The 19,260-nt window shown below is 33.8% G+C and overlaps 3 protein-coding genes across 3 annotated transcripts in view; 2 read left to right on the top strand and 1 right to left on the bottom strand.

Moving 5' to 3' along the window:
* Positions 1–10,833, top strand: part of LOC126765886 (uncharacterized) — a 216,101-nt gene extending 205,268 nt beyond the window's left edge. Inside the window, exon 8 of the mRNA XM_050483558.1 lies at positions 3,708–10,833. The gene's annotated coding sequence lies outside the window, so the exon portion shown is untranslated. The remainder of the gene's footprint in view (positions 1–3,707) is intronic.
* A 3,330-nt stretch (positions 10,834–14,163) lies between these two features.
* On the top strand, positions 14,164–14,815 carry LOC126765759 (uncharacterized). The gene is made up of 2 exons (XM_050483502.1): positions 14,164–14,270; positions 14,324–14,815. Exons 1-2 carry the CDS (start codon positions 14,189–14,191, stop codon positions 14,677–14,679), a joined length of 438 nt encoding a protein of 145 aa, XP_050339459.1. The 5' UTR covers positions 14,164–14,188; the 3' UTR covers positions 14,680–14,815.
* A 722-nt stretch (positions 14,816–15,537) lies between these two features.
* LOC126765758 (uncharacterized) lies at positions 15,538–16,769 on the bottom strand. Its single transcript, XM_050483501.1, has 3 exons — positions 16,440–16,769; positions 16,214–16,382; positions 15,538–16,153 (listed from the first exon to the last, which is right to left on the bottom strand). The coding sequence occupies exons 2-3, from the start codon at positions 16,374–16,376 to the stop codon at positions 15,891–15,893; spliced, it is 426 nt and encodes a 141-aa protein (XP_050339458.1). The 5' UTR covers positions 16,377–16,382; positions 16,440–16,769; the 3' UTR covers positions 15,538–15,890.
* Between the last annotated feature and the right edge of the window lie 2,491 nt (positions 16,770–19,260).

Raw genomic sequence — 19,260 nt, 5'->3', positions numbered from 1 at the left:
GCTTCCATATAAACTGAACACATAGTTACTAAAAGAAATGCATCTGTGAAGGGTATATTAGCTTCGGTGCAGCCGAAGTTAACGTTTTTTCTTGTTTTATTTTTTTTGCATTTTTTTTTATATTAATGTACAATATCTTAAGATTATTCTGTGAAAATTTGAGAGCAATTAAAAAAAATTGACCGAGATATACACTTGTAAGTCTCCGCCCTCCGATTTGATTGTGAGCGGCTGTGAAACTTTAAACGTGTTTTTCTCACACTTCACTTTTTCGAAGCCGGTGAACTCTGTAGCTCAAAATCTACTAAACCGATCCTTTTGAAATTTTGCACAGTCTTTCCTTACATAAATTGTGAGGTAACGCTGTCGAGTTTTTTTTTAATTTTAACTTATTTTTCCACAACAAAATTTCTGATTTTTTTGGTGAAAGATTATTATTTTGAGTTAAGAGCGTTGTAAAAAATTGAAAAATCATTAAAAAAAACTTGGTAGCGTTACCTCAGGAAACTTATCAACTAATGAAATCAGTTTGGTTTTTTTAATTTCAAATGATTCAGTCATGAGTTATGCGGTTCACCGCGAATCAATTTGTTTTTGGAACGTCTGCGAAGATTCTCTGTCACCGGCTCAATTCTTAATATTTTTCTATGAAATTTTCACAGAATATTCTTTCAATATCATATAATTATGCTATAATTATACAAATAAATAGATATTGATTGTATCTTAATAAAAAATTATTGAAAATATGCTTTTTTCGCTCGAATTAACCTTACTACCCCCTTAATTCATGAAATAAGCTCAACGAAGGTAACCTCAAAAATAATAATTTTTTTTTCTGTGTGCAGAAAGATATTTTTTCCAATAATTACATTTATTTTACTTTTTCAAAAGAAAAAAGTTAAATATAAATTTTTTTTAATTAGCATTAAATTTTAGACATTGCAGTACATTTGAATTATTTTTTTATTAGACTAGATCGTCAAACTTTTTTTTTAAACTGGCGGCCGAAGAAATTCGACACGAATGAATTCTGAATATCGCGGTGTTGGACAGACCAGTGTTACACGATCAAGAACTTGTTTTCGAGTTGATCACATGTATTACTTGTTAAAATAGATTAAATTTTAAAGACGTAGACTGCAACTTACCATTAATAGTTTCAAGAAAATATTAATAATGTTATAATTTATTGATATACATACTTATATTTTGATATCGATTCATCAATATAACGAAATGTTCTTATTCCCGACATTGCATGTCATTTGATATCAATACGGCGTTCAAGTTGGAAAAGTGAAAGTGTGGTAGTAGAAAAGTGTGAGTGTATTGAAACTTGAAGCAATTTCTTTATCGCATAACGTCCCTTTAATGTGGCTGTGCCTCGTCCATTGTAAAATTTCAATTTCAAACATACATACATATAACTATCTCTATTATGTATCGAGATATTCGATATAACTGCAGCATTTATACATCGTCGGCTTGAAACGTCAATCAACATTGCAAATAATTTGACGTTCCAGAATACTTTCACTACAAAGTTCAGTTTCGCAGTAAGCTGTTTTGTTTTTGCGACCGTATAAAGATAAACAATTATCAAATTTTAATCAAATAGTTTAGTATAAATAATAAGAAAGCTTCCCACAACTATGCCTTCGTTGCGTATGTATATGTCAAAAGGCATACACTTTAATTGTGATGCGCGGTTTTCTGTGTCACTGCGCATAGAGTACAAACGGGGTACGTTTCAAAAAATGAAAAATGTAACAAATATTCTGGATACATTACAAAACTTTGTACGTTGTACGTATGCATTTGAATTGACGTTTTCGAAGTCAGTCTTACAAACAATTGTTAGATGCCCAAAACTACTATACCTGTGCAACATGTTACAAGGGTATAAAAATGATGAATTCAATATTATTTATAAGGCAGTGAAATATTATCATGTTATCACTATCGAGGAACAATCCGAAATTAACCATTTTTAATACAGAATGACGCATTGGTAATCGATATCTTATAGAACTTTGTTAACATATCGCACAGATATTTTCGGAAAAAATTAGCAATAGGTCAAAGTATATTTTGGTGTAGTATATAGTAGCATATTTGTACAAGTTGCAGTTCCAATAACTTAGTTGAAATTGCGGTATATACATTATGAAGAAGGCGTGATTGTAGTCCGTTTTCGCAAATTTTTAATAGTCATATGAGAATATAATGACTATATGGTGCAGCAGATATGTAAATTAAATTGCGAGATTTGTAAATAAAGCTTACCATAGATCAAATATTAGTAGGCGGAATTCGCCCACTTTTTAACAACTTTCAATCTGCGTATACTTCTACATACGTCGAAGTATTGGAAAAAATTACAGTTATGTATCTAGATTTGTGGCTTGTAGCCCTTTACAGTTTTCACCTAACTGCATTTTTAAGGCGTAGCAAACGTCCAATCCCGTTCATCTGCACTATCAACTACATTGCACAGAAAGACAGAGCCGGAATTTAATTCATCTCTTCATACTGATCATTTATACATATCTATATTAGGGTGTGTCATTCTGAGGCAATCTTTTTTTTCAACTGAAAAACAGGCTTAAAACTTTCGAAAATGTGAAAACAAAAGTTACTCAAAATATGAGCTCTTAATATTAATATTAAGAGGAGCCTCTTTCAAATTTTCTGTTTTCCATACAAATAACATGGAAAAAAAATCATTTTTTTTGTGGTGGTTATTGTGCGGAGGTTATTATATGTGCACGCGATGGCTGCCAGTAGGGATGGTAAACTCGATTCGGATTCTACTCGAGAATCGAGTTTTCTCGTAAAATAATCGATTTTTCGGAATCGATCTTCAGTAGTCGAAGTCGATTAAGAATCGACCTTTGACATTCGAAAAATCGATTATTTTACGAGTAGAATCGGAATTGAGTTTACCATCCCTACTGGCAGCCATCGCGTGCACATATAATAACCTCCGCACAATAACCACCACAAAAAAATGATTTTTTTTTGCCATGTTATTTATATGGAAAACAGATAATTTGAAATAGGCACCTCTTAATATTAATATTAAGATCTCATCTTTTAACTGACTTTCTTTTTCACATTTTCGAAAGTTTTTGGCCTGTTTTTCAGTTGCAAAAAAGGTTGACTCAGAATAACACACCCTAATCTATATATTAAGCTCCATAACTCTTTGGTAAACAAAACTATCTAATTAAGCGCAACATGTTGCGAGAGGATGAATATCACTCAATGTGCATGAAATCTTAATGAAATTAATGTTTTAACATAATTAGTAACATTTTCTAACATATACATACTGTAATTCGGTGCCGAAACTAAATGAAAAAGAAATACATGGGTACATATAATGATGTATGATTTTCTATTATTCTCCAGTCCATCATTATATATGTAAGGTGTCCTAATAAATTCTAGCGATTATTTTAGTTGAATGTCATAAAGTTGATGAAATCGGATATATAATACATGTATGGTTACCTACCCTCTGATTGACTTTTGCTTTTTCCTGCAAACGCCGGCTAAAGTTTCAGCATTAGTGACTTTTGGATTTTTACAATAAATTTTTCATCCCCAAAGAAAATAAACTATTTTCAAAATTATCTATGTTGTAAATAAAACTTAAAGTTAATAGCACAGTTTTAAAGATTATAACATTATATTTATAGGTGTGATATATCAAATTAACACTTTAAAAAGTAAAGATAATGCCATAGCGCAAAGCCTACAAGGATCCCTGGACTTTACCATCACATATGCCTACACACGCACGTCATTTCAGAGCTCAGAGCTAATGTATACTTACATATGACAGAACAAAGGTAATAGAACTGAATATGTTCAAACAGTTTGCGGTAGCAACAACCAATATGGTAAGAATGGGCCCGTCCTATAACCGTTTCCAGAACGAACTAGAATCCAATATGATACCATACATATACACAAAACTTTCATACCTATATATATATCTCATTATCAATTAAACCAAAGATACCACTCTTTTATGATTTGGATAATTGCATATCAATACAATCTTTTTCTAGCCACAGTAGGCATATCAGAGTCAACATAATTATACATATAACCCTATAATGTTTGATAATTTTTTACTAGTAACTCAATTTTTACATTTGCTAATTTTCGTTACATGCACTATATATAATCATAATTACTACTATATAATATCCATATCATATTAACTTTAATAAGTAACAACAATACATACATGTGGCAATTATACATTTACATAAATAATTGTGGCGCAAATATAAAAATGCAACATTTGATAAATGTATTGTTTAATTAAAATGAAATTTGTTTTTTAGAATTATTGGCAATATAATAATTTAGATGTATTTTATCTACGTACATACATACTTACATATTATATATGTAGATGCAGTTTTGCATGAGAGTATTCGAAATAATCACTTCACAATTATGTGGTTAAATATTAATTATTGATTTCGTATTTTTTCATTGTTTCATCAACGGTTCGGTGATTATCGCATTGACAATACTAGCAATGACAATGTTTAGACGCAAGAATTAGAACACTATTAAACAAATAAATAACTAAAAGTATACATATAATATTAACATTTATAACCAATTCATTCAATTTGATTGTGAAATGCGACATGAGACAATAATTCAATGTAAATGAGAACAATAAGATAATTCAGCTGTCAATTCTAAATTTAAAAGATAAAGAATATAAGCAGATATGTATATATACAAGATATTATTATAGATACATATATTAACTCCTAACGAAAAATATCTGGAGAGAATTTCGATATCTTATAAATGTTTTAAAATATATAACCATTATTAATAATTATATGTATATATGTAATCATACAATGATGTACTCCATGCAATTATTTTAAGAATTAAGTTGGATTATATATGTACATAGCCTTAGGAAAACATTTGCCATACATTGCGTATGCCTGTAATTTTTCTATATATTATATAAGCAGCTGTTGAATGCAAAAGATGTAAAAAAGCACTGCTAATCAGAACCTTTTTAGGGTAACGGCTAACCACACTTTCACGAAAGTATCAGCGGACTTGACTATGAAAGTCCTTATCATGCACCCACGGGTATAAGAACACATAAGCAGAAACGAAAGAAGCAAGACAAAATCCTGCAATGTTATTGTCGTAAAAGCTGGTGCTATCAACTTGTATAAATTGGACAGTGGAAGAAAATTACTTTATTTCGGTGACCACACTTTTTCGGCGTGTTGATTGTGCGCCGTCAAAGGAAAAAAGGAAATAATGTCGGCTTCATTTCATATTTATACTATTTTCTCACTACAATGAAGCGTAAACAAATGCCAGCAATTGAGAAAAATTTAAGTCAGAACATCTATTTCCCTTTGCAATTGGAAATGGTTGCCTCTCTTCTCACATGATCTAGTTGTCTTTACTTAAAAATGTCTTTGCCACCACCTTTCGATACCAGGAATCATTAGCTACACCGTTTTTCTGCTCGCTTTTTTTGCGCGTTCCTTTCTTGTCAAAAAAAATTACATGTAAAAGCAGCAAAAATGCTAACGAGTTGAATTTGTCAAGAGAGTATATGAAACCTCATTAAAATGGTATAACCGCTATCTTCAATGGTACCAAATTTTGCTTTGCATATTTTTTTGCGCAGGTTTACCATTGCGAGTTCCTCAAATTACAAATTATTTTCAAATATAGTAATACAAGTATATATAGTTTTTTTTGTGTTTTGAAACTTAACCCTAAATAATAACCAATAATTGTTCATAGAAAACCAATCGGTACGAACCGGTATATAACCGGTTGTTGTGAAAATTGTCCAGAAGCACCTCTTGTATAGCGGTTGCAAACGTGCACATGATGCATCCATCAGCCAAGCCCTAGAATTTGGTCTGCTGTTTATGGACATTTTCTTGGTAGACTTTCGACACCCAAGATACCGCTCCATAAGTAACAGTGGTTAAACAACCGTGTACATCCAGGCCAAGCGATTTTACACCATCTGTGCTTTGGTAGATGTTCATGTGGGTGTATTTACCGCCTAAGCTTAGAATCTTCTACCTACATACACAGACTGACTCTCGAATGCTATAAAAAGAGCAATCACACCGTAATTTGCATTTAACTTGCCATGCTTGCTACTTTTTTATACTCTTGCAAGCAGTTGCTACAGAGCATTATAATTTTGTTCACCTAACGCTTATACGTATCACCTAAACCTAAGCGAGATAGATATAGGGCTATATATAAATGATCAGGATGGCGAGAAAAGTTGAAATCCGGTTAACTGTCTGTCTGTCCGTCCGTCCGTCCGTGCAAGCTGTAACTTGAGTAAAAATTGAGATATCTTGATGAAACTAAGTATAAGGGTTCCTTAGTACAAAAAAATTACGAGTTCGAGGATAGGTGTAATCGGACCACTGCCACACCTACAAATCGATCATTAACCGAAAACATAAAAAGTGCCATAACTAAGCACTCAATTAAGATATAAAACTCGAATTTCATTCAGGGGATCGCAGTAGCAAGGGGCACTTGTGGTCCAAAATTTTTGAAAAAATGGTTGTAGCCCCGCCCTCGAACAACCTTAATATACTATACATATATCCTAAACCACTTAAGCTACAAATACCAAATTGGCTGGGTATAAATCTTATAAGAATTTTACCGACTATATGAAATGGATGAAATCGGAGGATAACCCTGCTCACTCCTCATATAACGGTACTCAAAGCGCAATAAATCAATAACTAAAAACGCCAGAGACATTAAAGTTTACCAGAGATGGTAGTATAAGAGAGCTTTATTGAAGCCGATGTAAAAATTGGACGATGGGCTTGGCACCGTCCACTTTTTGGTGAAATCCCATATCTCGGGACCCGACCAAACGATTTCTACAAAATTTAGTATATGGCATTATTTTTACATTTTTATGCCACATTGTGAAAGTTTACGAAATCGGACGACAACCACGCCTACTTCCTATACAGCACAATTTTAAATTCTACTTGATTCCTTCAGTTTCCAGTACAAAACCAAGAAGCAATTAATATAACGAGATAAAACTTTACAAGACTAATGTCTTTAGTGTGTGCCACTTTATTACCAAAAATTTTTTGAATTCAATGAAAACTGTTCAAGCCCCTAGGTAACGACTATTTAGACCACGATAACTATAGTTGATTTTTGATCGAAAATGTAGGGCAATGAGTGATATCTATAATTCAAATTAAAGGATAATTTTTCTTTTATAAAGGTTTGTCTGTATGTCAAATATGGGTTGAATCGGACCAATACTTTCCTTAGCCCCCTAATACTCAATATAAAAATTTTCGAACTTCTATCTGCTTTTATGGATCTATCAGCCAAAATGTGAGTTATCCCAATGAAAATAAGACAGTTTTTTTTACTCACAACAGTGCTTCTTTGTGCCTAAAATAGATAAATTTCAGCGATTTGACCTAAGCCCCATATAACTTATATCAGGATTTTCGAACATCCGGCTGACTCTACCCTACATTATTGGTTTTGCGCCTTAAAGTATTTCCCTGGCTTTGATTCTTGCAAGTTGCAAGAGTATAAAATGTTCGGTTGCACCCGAACTTAGCTCTTCCTTACTTGTTTTAAATTTCTGTCATACTTTTAATGGGTTTATTGGTTTAGGCCTGATCTCGATTAAAAGTATATACATATGTGACTAGTATCAAGACATTTGAAAATATAGTTATGTATTATTTAGATGTCATTTGTAAACCAATAAGCAAATAATTTTAAAATAACCGTCGGCGGCTGGTCCCTCACAATTGGTGGGCATATTTTGTATTAGCCGCTGCCGGTTTATTCGCGCAATTAAAATATATTTGAACTACTTAAAATTTAATTATTATGGAAAATTGAGGTTTACCAATTAATGAGTTAGCTTTGAGTATGGTTTCAAAACATGTAAAAACTTATGGTGAATGACCTCAAATTCTGAACTCTATTTGTTTAAGTATAAATCCATAAATAGTTTATAAACATAATATTAGAGGTGTTAATACTTATTACCAAATTATAAATTATTACCTTTAAACTTATTTTAGAAATTTCTTATTTCTTTCATAACTAAATACCATCTTTCAACTATTTCAGTCGAAGTTTCATTGTTGTTTTCAACCCAGAAAATGGAGATTTCACAGATAATTAAACGTTATTATTTTCTATGGCTCACGAATAGGTGAATAATTATTTAAATGGACATTAATTTTTTAAACACTAATCAAGAGAAGTTAAAAGCCTCAAATATTTTATGTTACTCAAAAAGTATATGTATATTCTTAGGAATTGTGTACTCTTATGAGCGAAACATTTTATACGGTCGCTAATTTTATTTTTACTACTTCCAAATTCTGGCTCGCCTGGTCCAGCTTCGTGATTTTTCTCCTCGAGCTCATCCAAATTTTCACTTTGTTTGTTCTATGTAATTGTAAAAAATAACTTTTTAAAATATATTAGAATTATATATAAAATAGTTTATTTGCCCATTTGCCATTTTCCATAAATATTTGTTTTAAATAATCGCAGTCATGTTCACCTACAACTGCGTGGTAGCGGTTATAATTTATTGATATTCTAGTCAATCCACAGAGCTGAAAGCCGCAATACCACAAAAAAATTTTTGTTTGACAACACTTCAAGCCAAATTTTTTTTGACCGTTTTGATCGTTGATACCGAATTTCGAAACTGTAACCGAAATGCAGATGAGTTGTACACCGTAATTGGGTCTTTACCTCTTTTTCATTTGTGTGTTTTCTGAAATGTTTGGGGCACTCGTAATATAGCCATTTGTTTACATATAAACAATTATAAAGGGGATGTAATTAAATGACTTTCTAGTAAATTTCAGTTATTATTAATTATTTTTCATATTTTTCAATCAGTATTAGGCTACTAAATTTAATACAAATTTAGAAACCTATATATATCCATATCAAAGTTATATATCGTGTATACATATGTATACATATGCAGTATGTACACAAAGGCAGCTAATGAACGTATACACAATACTAACTAGTCTTTATTAATTATTGCTAAATACGTACAATGAAATAATATATGTATGTATACATATGCGAAAATGCTTAAAACGCTATTATATCATAAATAACAGATCTAGACGCATAACATAAGATGCATGAGAATTTATTGCCGATTATTTCAACGGTACCGCTATGGAAATATCTACAAGAAACTACTTCTGCACTTATGATCAAACATAATTTGTGCTCACAATTTCCTACGTGAATACATATGTACATAATTATATGACATGCTAGACAAAATACGCTGTTTGTACAAAAGGACTATTGAAAATAATAGGTTGTGCTTCATGTATATTTCTACTTATAAAAAATACTATTATACAATGTAATTGAAAAAATCAAAGTTGTATTAAGTATTTTCCATGGAAAAATATAAAAAATAAGCAAATAATGTTTGTATGGTTTCACAACAGTAATTGGTTTATGCAACATTCGTATATATTCTCATTTTGCAACAGGTCATATTGCAGCAATTTAAAAGTGGGAAACCCGTACAGTCATTTATGCTTTTTGAGCCTCAAGGACATTTGTATATTTATTTCCACGACTGTTATTGCGAAAAGATTTTGTTTTACATGCCTGAGTACGATTAATTGACAATACTCAAGGCGAAAGCCAGGTTTAATTATTATTTTTATTTATTTAACGAATTATATATGCTTAAATTATTAACAACATTGTTATAAATATGAAAGTAATCTTAATTTGGACTCAAGTTATTATTTTTTCTAACTCTACAGTTACATGTCTAAATAACTGCTGTTAAATTAATCAAGCAACTAACAGAGTGAACACCTTTTTGATTTGATTGCCAACAATTTCTTTTTAAAATGCCGAGTACCGGTCTCATAACGACAAAATTTTAACTATAACGGTCTTTTACTCCCTACTAAATTTAATGAAAAAAAATAAAAATGTTGAATTCGGGTTTTAATGGACCTCCTTTGTTGAATTGGCAACTTTCGGACCTCAAATTACATAAAATGATATAATGGGCAACTTAAGAGCAAACGTATATTAAAGTGCTAGTTAATTATATATGTATATATCTGAGTGGAATTTCTGTGTTTTGGTCCAAAGAGATGAAAAAGATGATTCAAGCAATTTTATAAATTTGGTTATATGCATGAATGAGCGTACTCTTAGTCCGAGACAAACGACTTACGACACTAATTTTCTTTTTAATATTAATTTGCAAACGAAGCTTAAAGTACTAAAAGAAAAGAAATAAATGATATAATTGAAATAATCAGAATTAATATTGTATTTACTACTTACCTATAAAAACTCAAAATTATAGCTAATAAGGATTTGTTGAATGTTAATGTAGAAAAAATATTAATATAAATGCGAACATACAAAAGGTGCAACTTTAAATAGGATGTGACAAACATAGTTTTAAGGAGGCCTAAAACGAAGAACATTTACATTTCAAACATTATAAAATGCGATAGACAATAATACATGATAATGACAATAGATGCTGAAATTGAGAATTCAGTCATAAATGAATATGGCAAGTTGCATAGTAATTGGCATTTAAGTATACAAATATACATTGTTATTCAGAAACACACTCACACCATAAACAGGCGAGCAAATAAATAACTGTAAAACAAAAAAAAAAATAAATAAATAAATAAATCAAAAGTCTCTAAAAATCTCTCAATAAAAACTTCTATATTGTGCCGTTTATATACAGATAATGTTAAGCATAGCTTGGAAAACAGCATTATGGTAAGTTACAAAAGCCATTTCTCAAAATCATATTCCTCAATTCTCATTGCACTATTCCCTCTTTTCCAGACGGTTATGAACCTTCTCTTTGGAACGCTTCAAATTACAGTTTTCTATTATATGTACACATATACTCAAAAAATTGTTCAGTTAGATTGGAGCAATTCCTTCACTTAAAGACAGGAAAAAACGTTAACTTCCCTTCAAAGGTGCATTCCTTATTGCGTAAAAGGGTATAAAAAATATTGTATGTCAGTTATATGCTATAATGGTCCGAACTGAACAATTTCTTTGGTTGTCACGCTGATTGTTCATGGTGTAAAAGGAGTAAAAAAAGAATGCTTTCTAAAAAAATTACGCAACCGTTATACCATATACATACATACTTATTTGATTACATCAAGCACTAAGAAATAAATCAGAAATAAATTTAGCTTATTTGCGTCCCTAATATTTGGTCACTATTTCGTAATTAAGGTAGGACTCCGATCTAATTGTTGAATATTAGTTTATGAAATTCGGTCGACACCTTTCACTTGACAACTAAAGTAAATCTCGCCACAGAGTTGTGCGGTGGGTTTGAAACCCGCGATGTAAAAACCACCCCAATTAAAAGGACACAACAGCCTCGGTAGAGACACCTCCCTTTTGATGACGACCACTGCAAATGTATTCAGGATTACGACTTAAGGGCATGCACCTGCAATGTCCGGTGCCTTATTGGGAAGGTGCCGCTACCCAGCTGGTTGATGTCCTCGTAACAGTAAAGGCTGACATCACCGCCGTCCAAGAAATGCGATGCACGAGACAAGGACTGAGATTAGTAGGTTTCATTTACTACAGTGGCAATAGTATAAAGGAGCGCAAATTCGGTGAGCGCTTGGTGATTAACTATAAGAGCTGCCTCCGCCACGAAGTCAAAATCGTGCTTGGCGAGTTTAACGCCGGTTACCCACCCAGTAGGTATCTTTGGCACAACAGCCGGTAAATTCAGCATCCCCGATGGAATATCCCCAAATTTGTTGAGACTGATCGACTTCTCCGGTACTTGGCTGTTTCCGGATCGAGCAGAAACCAACCAGATCGATTGTGTTGTGCTTTAGGCTGGCATACCCTCCGAGGTCCTAGCACTGACTCGGACCACTATCTTGTTGCAACAATACGCACCCGCCTCTTTAAGCAAAAAACACACGTCAAAAAATACAAGGATGGCTCGACGTCAAGAAGCTGCAATCACAACAGGCAGCCTAACGACTTTCTACTCGACTTGCACTCATCAGCAACTCAGTATTAGGAAACTGTGCGACGGCATTTCAAGCACTTTACGTTCAGTTGCAAACGAATCAATTGGCTTTCGGAAAAAGCAAAAGAACAGCTCGTACGATGTGGAGTGTCGTGTTGCAGTAGAGAGAAAATAAACAGCCTACTTCGCAGCGTTACAATCAACCAATACACGTGAGGGATGGGATATATACCTAGAGTTTAAAGGGAAGTGAGACGCAATTTCAGACAAACAACGAGATAGGCCGAAATGCGTTAGTACGAAGAGTTTGACTAGCTGGGCGACAGAGGAAATGCCCGAAAATTCTACGAAAAGATGCGGCGACTAACAAAAAGTTTCAAGACCGGAGCATGTTCTTGTAGGAACCCCAGAAGTTATCTAGTAACTGACGTCCAGAGCATACTGAAATTATTGTGGGAATACTTCTCCATCATGCGGAATGGCAGTGAAAGCATGGCAACATGGGAGATGGTGCACCCAATTCCCCAGAGGATGACGGTAGAGCAGATGTTCCATTGCCTGACCTTGAAGAAGTCCAAATAGCAATTACCCGTCCAGAGAACAACAAAGAACTAATAAGGAGCATATTTGTTTGTTTCATGTTTTGAAGAAGCCGGAGAGCGTAACTTCAATCTGCTAAACCTAACCTACTCCCAACACCAGACTATTCCACGGAACAACCTGACTAAATATTACTATGTGGGAGTGATAAGACATTAAGGTCTCCTCTATGGCACGGACTGATGGACACGTAATCTGTTCTATATGTCCCAGTTTTGTCATGATAGGGGATGCCGATTCGATGACAGCTTTCAATTTCTTAGTGGACGTACACATGAGTGTAGTTAAAATTTCGTATTGGAATCTGTACATGTAGCTTCTAAAGCACCCATGTTCACTTAGTATTTGGGTTAGGTGGAAATCCAGGTCGACATGTCGTCTGTCGATCCACGAATAGATGACCGATATCAATATGTGGGTCCACCGTCTTTTGAGTGTGGTTAGCCATCGCTGCTGCCATATCGTTGAGCTTTTCACTCTCTCTTCTCTTTTGGCTCTTATAGATTGCTCTGATAATTTGTATACTCGTCACAACCTCTCAACTAGCCACAACAAATTGATAAATTCCAATATACTGCTATTGAGACGATGTGATCTTTATTTGGAAAGATGGATACAAGTGCCTTTATCTGTGCAGTCCATTAGCAGCTGTTCTGGTGTTTCAGACTCCAAGTCGCAGAACCGGAAATTCTCACAAGAAGCTATGCCGATGTTAAATAAGTGCTTTTTGAGCTTACAATGGCCAGTGTAGAAGGCGACAAGTAGCCAGCGCTTGTCACTTGGGAGGTTGATTACATAATTATTTAAACATTTTAAGGTTGTAACCACCCATTAGCAACTTGGCACCGTGCATACCTAGGAATTATTGCCAATGCTTCTCCCTAACCACTGCTTCATCATATGCCTTTGGTCAATTATCATATTCTCCAGTTTTTTTTTCACTACCCAACAGGTTAAAGGTGTGGGTAGTTTCACTACTTGGTGTTTCCTCAGAGAGTTTGTCACCTCTGATTGCATGGGTAACGTTTTCCCATTTTTTGTTGATCCAGCTGCGATGGCTATTTCACTTTTCCCATTTCTCATAATTTAAGAGTGCCTTCTAAACGGGTTTTCTGGGGTGCATCCATTACTGTTCCCAGAAGCCATACTTCAATGAGAAAATAGTTAGGACCTCTTGGCAATAAGTATGTCAAAATGCCAAAATCAAAAGCGATACGAAAAGGAGAAACAAAAGGAGAACAACTGAGTGATCAAAACAAAGCAGTAATGTAAAAACTAAGCTCGCGCTTTGTTTGGATTGCTGTTTTAGGTGAAAAATAATATGTTTTCAACAAAAATGTAATTAGGCAATTTACAAGCTTTGTTGTATGTCTTATGTCATATTGTAATAAAAAACTTAACTGTTGTATGTCATATTTTGTCATATTTCTACACTTAATCAGCTGATAGTGAAAAATTAAGAACACAGAAATGCCACCAGAAAGACAGAAAAATAAAATTATAGCTACTTTATGTGAAAATCATGCATTGGCTCTATTAGGAGTTGAATCAAGTGAGTATTTGCATACATTTCTTCATTAAATAGAAATATTTATACTTTGCCAGGTGACGAAGAAGACGAAGCTATTGAAAGTTTTTTGATCAGCATGAGCTGTTTGCTGAGCAACAGAAGAAGCGTTCATTTCGGCTTACCAAAATGTTCCAGTTGCCAGCGAAATGTGCTAAGGAATCTTGACGAAAGCAGATTCAATCAGATGCTTCGTGTTCGCCCGGAGGAATGTGAACGGATCTTAGAATTAATTAAAAATGATGCTGTTTTTATGACAAGTTCAAGTGCTTCACTACTTCCAATCGAAATGCAACTTAAAATAGTGCTGTATCGGTTGGGATCTTCCGGCGATGGACAATCTGTTCGCAAAGTGGCTTCCTTATTTGGTGTGGGTGATGGAGGCACTATTTAAAATGTAGCGCACCGAATTTTTAAAGCCATATTGCGGTTAAAAAATGAGTTTTTGTACTGGCCCAATGAAAGAGAAAGACTGGAAATTGTGTCCGCAACTGCGAAAGAAATGCCATGGTATGTGGGTTACATCGATGGTTCCGAAATAAAATTAGCTGAAGCACCAGTTATGCAGCATGAAATCTGCTATTCGCGTAAACGTCAATATTCTGTAAAACTACAAGCGATTTGTGACTATAAATTGCGCATAAGACAAGTGACGATTGGTTATTAATATTTTCAAATTGTTCACTAGTAAAGCATCCGGAACGATTCTTTTCGACATCAGAGTGGGTCGCGGGAGATAGTGGCTAACCACTGAAACCATATTTAATAACGCCCTTCCGGCAAAACAGTGTTGAACATAGAAAAGAAGAAAGGGATTTATTCAACGCGTATTTTTCCAAATACCGTGTACGATTGAGATTTTTTTTGGTCTTTTGAAAGAGAAATTCGGTAGTTTAAAGGAGCATAAATTTATAATGCTTTCAACTTCAAATAAGAAGGAATGCAATGACTGGATTATGGTGTGTTGTATTCTTCACAACATGTTAATCAGTTTCGATATAGATATTGAAACCTGCAATGAAATTTTGATGCCTCAATTCCCTTTCTCATCAGAAAATAATATGAGAAATTGCTTGCTTCGTTATATACAAAATCAAAATATTTAATATCTACTTATACACATATGTATGTGCATTTGTTCTTTAATCATACAAGTTAATAAAAATGCATGATTATTTTGCTTAATTATAATGCAACTATATTTTTGATTTTGGTTCTTTTATTTTGGGATAGGTACAGTTATCATTTCATTTTCGTATTCTTCAAAAGGCACTAACTATTAATATCACAACAAAACTTATAACATAAAAACTTCATTTAAAACATAAAAAAATGACATAATAATAAAAATAAATTCAGTGAACTAAAAATGTAGTGCATTGTAAAATTATTTATATTTTAGCCTAAGCTCTTCCATTGCCAACCTCTCCTACGTTTGTAATTTCATTTTTTCAATTTCTAATTTGTCATTAATTTCTCTTTTTCTAATTCTATTTCTTTTTCTTTTTACTCTAATTGTTTTTCTTTGATTGACATTTCCCTTTCCCTTGCTGCAACATCAATCTCAAGCTTTTGCTTCCTTATTTCTGCGATCTTGCCATGAACCTACAAAATATCTGACAAGGCAGTTTTGGAATATATTCCTTTCTGCCTTCGAGTGCACACATTGTCGTTCAACGCTGGACTTTGTACTTCTTCAGCTTCAACTGAACTGCCCACTTCAACCACACATTCTGCTCCCGATTGACTTGTAGAGTCGCTTTCTAACAACGTCAGCAAACTGTCTTCCACTACTGCAGAACAATTTAATCTGCTGCCGAAAATATCGTCCAACTCTTCATAGAAAAAACACATTTTTCTTAAAGTATCTATAGAAAAAAATAATGGTCACGATTAAAAAAAAAAGAGATTTCCTTAAAAGAATTTACTTTTTATTGTGCCGCCTTCCATACTTCCAGCGCCTGTCGACAATTCCAACTCCTTTGCTTTATTATAATTAGTGCGCATATTGCGTACTTTTGCGCGCACTACTTTCCATCCTACCGTCAGCTGCGTGTCTTCGATGAAACGACCATAAAAGCTTTGAGCCATTGGTTTCTTTAAACAAAAATTATTTGACTTTGTTTTGTTTTTTTTTTAATTAAAATGACAAACCTCGAAACTTCTATTTCCATTAGGAACTCCACAAGCGCTTTTTCTTCTGTCGCATTCCACTTATGTACCGGGTTGAAACGGCGGCGTTTTGGTTTACACTGCAATAAAATCATTTGCAACCACATAAACATCGAAATATTTTCATATTTCACTTATAATCAACTTAATTTACCTGAATATCGTGGTTTCCTTCCATATTAATAACGAGATTTATTAAATTTATTAATTTCAAACACTTAAAGGCCAATAATAAGAAAGTAATCAAATACAGCTGATAGAATAGCGAACTCAAGAAACATACCACGCAGTGTTGTATCAGTCATATTTTAATTTTGCATGTGAGATAACAACAGTGTTGGTATGACAGTCATAAAAAAATATGACAATATGCCGATATGACGCACTATGACACCTTGTGAATACCCTAATTGTTAGCAGTTTGGGGATCTTTTATATTGCAATAAATAATAGCGTCGTCCGCGTACATAGTGAGTTTTAATAATTAAAGTTTAATATTTAGTTTTAAGGCATATTTCAGTTAATTTATCAAAAGCTATAATAAAAAACATCACCGATAGTGGCGAGCCTTGCGGTATACCATTTTTGAAAGGATACAAACTAGATAGAACATTGTTTATGCGAACCCGAAATTTTCTTAGGATCATAAAAGCTTTTACTATTTTAAAAACTTTTAGACCTGTCTTCCAAGCTGCTAATTGGCTTAGCACTGCATGAATTCCTTTGTGATCAAAAGCTCTCTCGAAATCGGTGACCAAGATAGTCTTATGGTTTTGGTGGAGAGAGTGTCAGATACGTAGTGTTGGAGTTGAATAAGTGAATCCATTGCACTGTGCTGTTGTTTGAAAGCCGTTTGGTTGTGATTTATAAAATTATTTTTTGTAGCGAAACATGAAAGTCGCCTAGCAATTATTTTTTCGAAAATTTTACTTAAGCAGGATAGCAAGGAAATTGGTCTGTAAGAAGTAATTAGGTTCAATGCTTTATTTGGTTTAATAATTGGGATAATGGTGGCTATCCGCCAGTTTTGTGGGTAGAATCCTTTGTGGAAAATTTAGTTGGGAAAGTAAATCTTTCAAAGCAGTTTCGTTAAAAACTTGCTGGAGTGGTATATATGTACATATTAATAATAGTAAAGCTAAAATTTAAGTTGATTTTGAGAACTATTGCTGATAGTGTGGATTTTAAATCGATAATTTCATGTGGTATGATTTTTATTAAAATGCAAACGCCTGGCTTATTGCTTTGGATGTTATGTAAATTCGAAAAATAACCGCTGTATTGTCTAGGACAGGAAATGTTGTTAATGGGAGTAACTGAGATATGTGTTTCTTGAATACAAATATCGTGTGGGTTTTGCTCTTTTAAGAGTAATACGAGTTCATCATAATTGTTGTTGTACCCGTTTATGTTCCACTGGATGATTTTAAGCGTCATTAATAAGACAGAGAGAAAAAAATATAATGTATATAGTATGTTCGGATATCGTTTGTATTAAATTTCATCTTCGGATGTAATTAATTCTTGAGTGTTGGAAAATACTAGGGAAAAGGATGGAAGAGGTTCGAAAGGTAGGGATTGGAATTGAGAAGACGGAGAGAATAGTGAGTTTTTTTGGTATGGTGAAGTCATTTGAGTGGACGGCTAGTATTGAGAAAGAGGTGGGCTATTATTAGTGGTGAGGTTAGTGGTGAGATCATTATAGGCAGAGAGTCTTGGTGGACTATCAGAGTTTATGGAGCGGCGAGAGAGGTTAGTTCCGTTTGAAATGTTCCTTTCTAATGCTTGAGTGGATTCCACTATGGGCGATTTGGAAATATTGATTTGCTGTAAAGGAGAAGTGCTTTTAGATTGAGTGCTATTTTTGGTGATTTTTGGTGAATTTGATCTTTGAGTGTTGCTGGGAGAACTAATGTTGTTAGTGTTTATGGTGGTGGAAGAGTCAACGTTAGTGTTTGTTACTTCGATATTTTCGTTGGAATTGGACGCTATTGAAGCATATGTATTATTGGATAGAAAAGCTGGTGTTGTTTGTTCCTTATGAATTTTTATTGCTCCGCGCATTGAACATTTTTTTATTGTTTTAATTTTTATTATCTCCTTTGCTTGTATGAATTTGGTACAGTCTTTGGAGGATGATGCGTGTTGTTGGAAGCAGTTGATGCAAAAAATGCGTTCGCAATCAGATGGGGCATGGGGAGGGAGTGAACAATTAACACAAAGAGGGGAATGATTACAGCGCTTTGCTGTATGACCAAGAAGTTGGCAATATTTGCAGCGCATTGGCGATGAAATATATTGACGTACCAAAAGTTTACACCAGGCAACGTCAATTTTATTTGGTAACTTTTAGAGGTTGAAGGTTAGTAACAAAACCCCCAAGGGGTGCGGTTTTCCTTCAATAAGAATGTCAAGTAAAAAGAGTAGTGTTTGCCGTTGACGATTTTTTCGCTTGGTCTTACTTCCTCCATGTGATCTAAATGGAGGTGTTCTTCTAACACAACATCATTTTCTGATTTGAGTTCACCTTTTTTAAGAAAGCTTCTTTCCAAACTTAGAAACTGCTGTAATGCAGAGGTGCGAGAGCGACCTAGGATGAGTGCGTTAGGAAATTGTTGCTTAAGTGGTAGTCGTACGACATACCGACCATTTCCTGATCTAGCAGTTATAGTCTTCATAATACTGATCTTCTGGCGTTGTAATTGAGAGGGAGAGCTCTCCAACCTCCCAAAATTTCTTTAATTGTGAATTAGGGTATTCATTGGATATTTCTTTAATTTGAGTTGACATGGTGGTAACTGGT

This window comes from Bactrocera neohumeralis, unplaced genomic scaffold, assembly GCF_024586455.1.
Source record: "Bactrocera neohumeralis isolate Rockhampton unplaced genomic scaffold, APGP_CSIRO_Bneo_wtdbg2-racon-allhic-juicebox.fasta_v2 cluster11, whole genome shotgun sequence".
Lineage (NCBI taxonomy): Eukaryota > Metazoa > Arthropoda > Insecta > Diptera > Tephritidae > Bactrocera > Bactrocera neohumeralis.
This window is presented reverse-complemented; position numbering and strand designations above follow the sequence as displayed.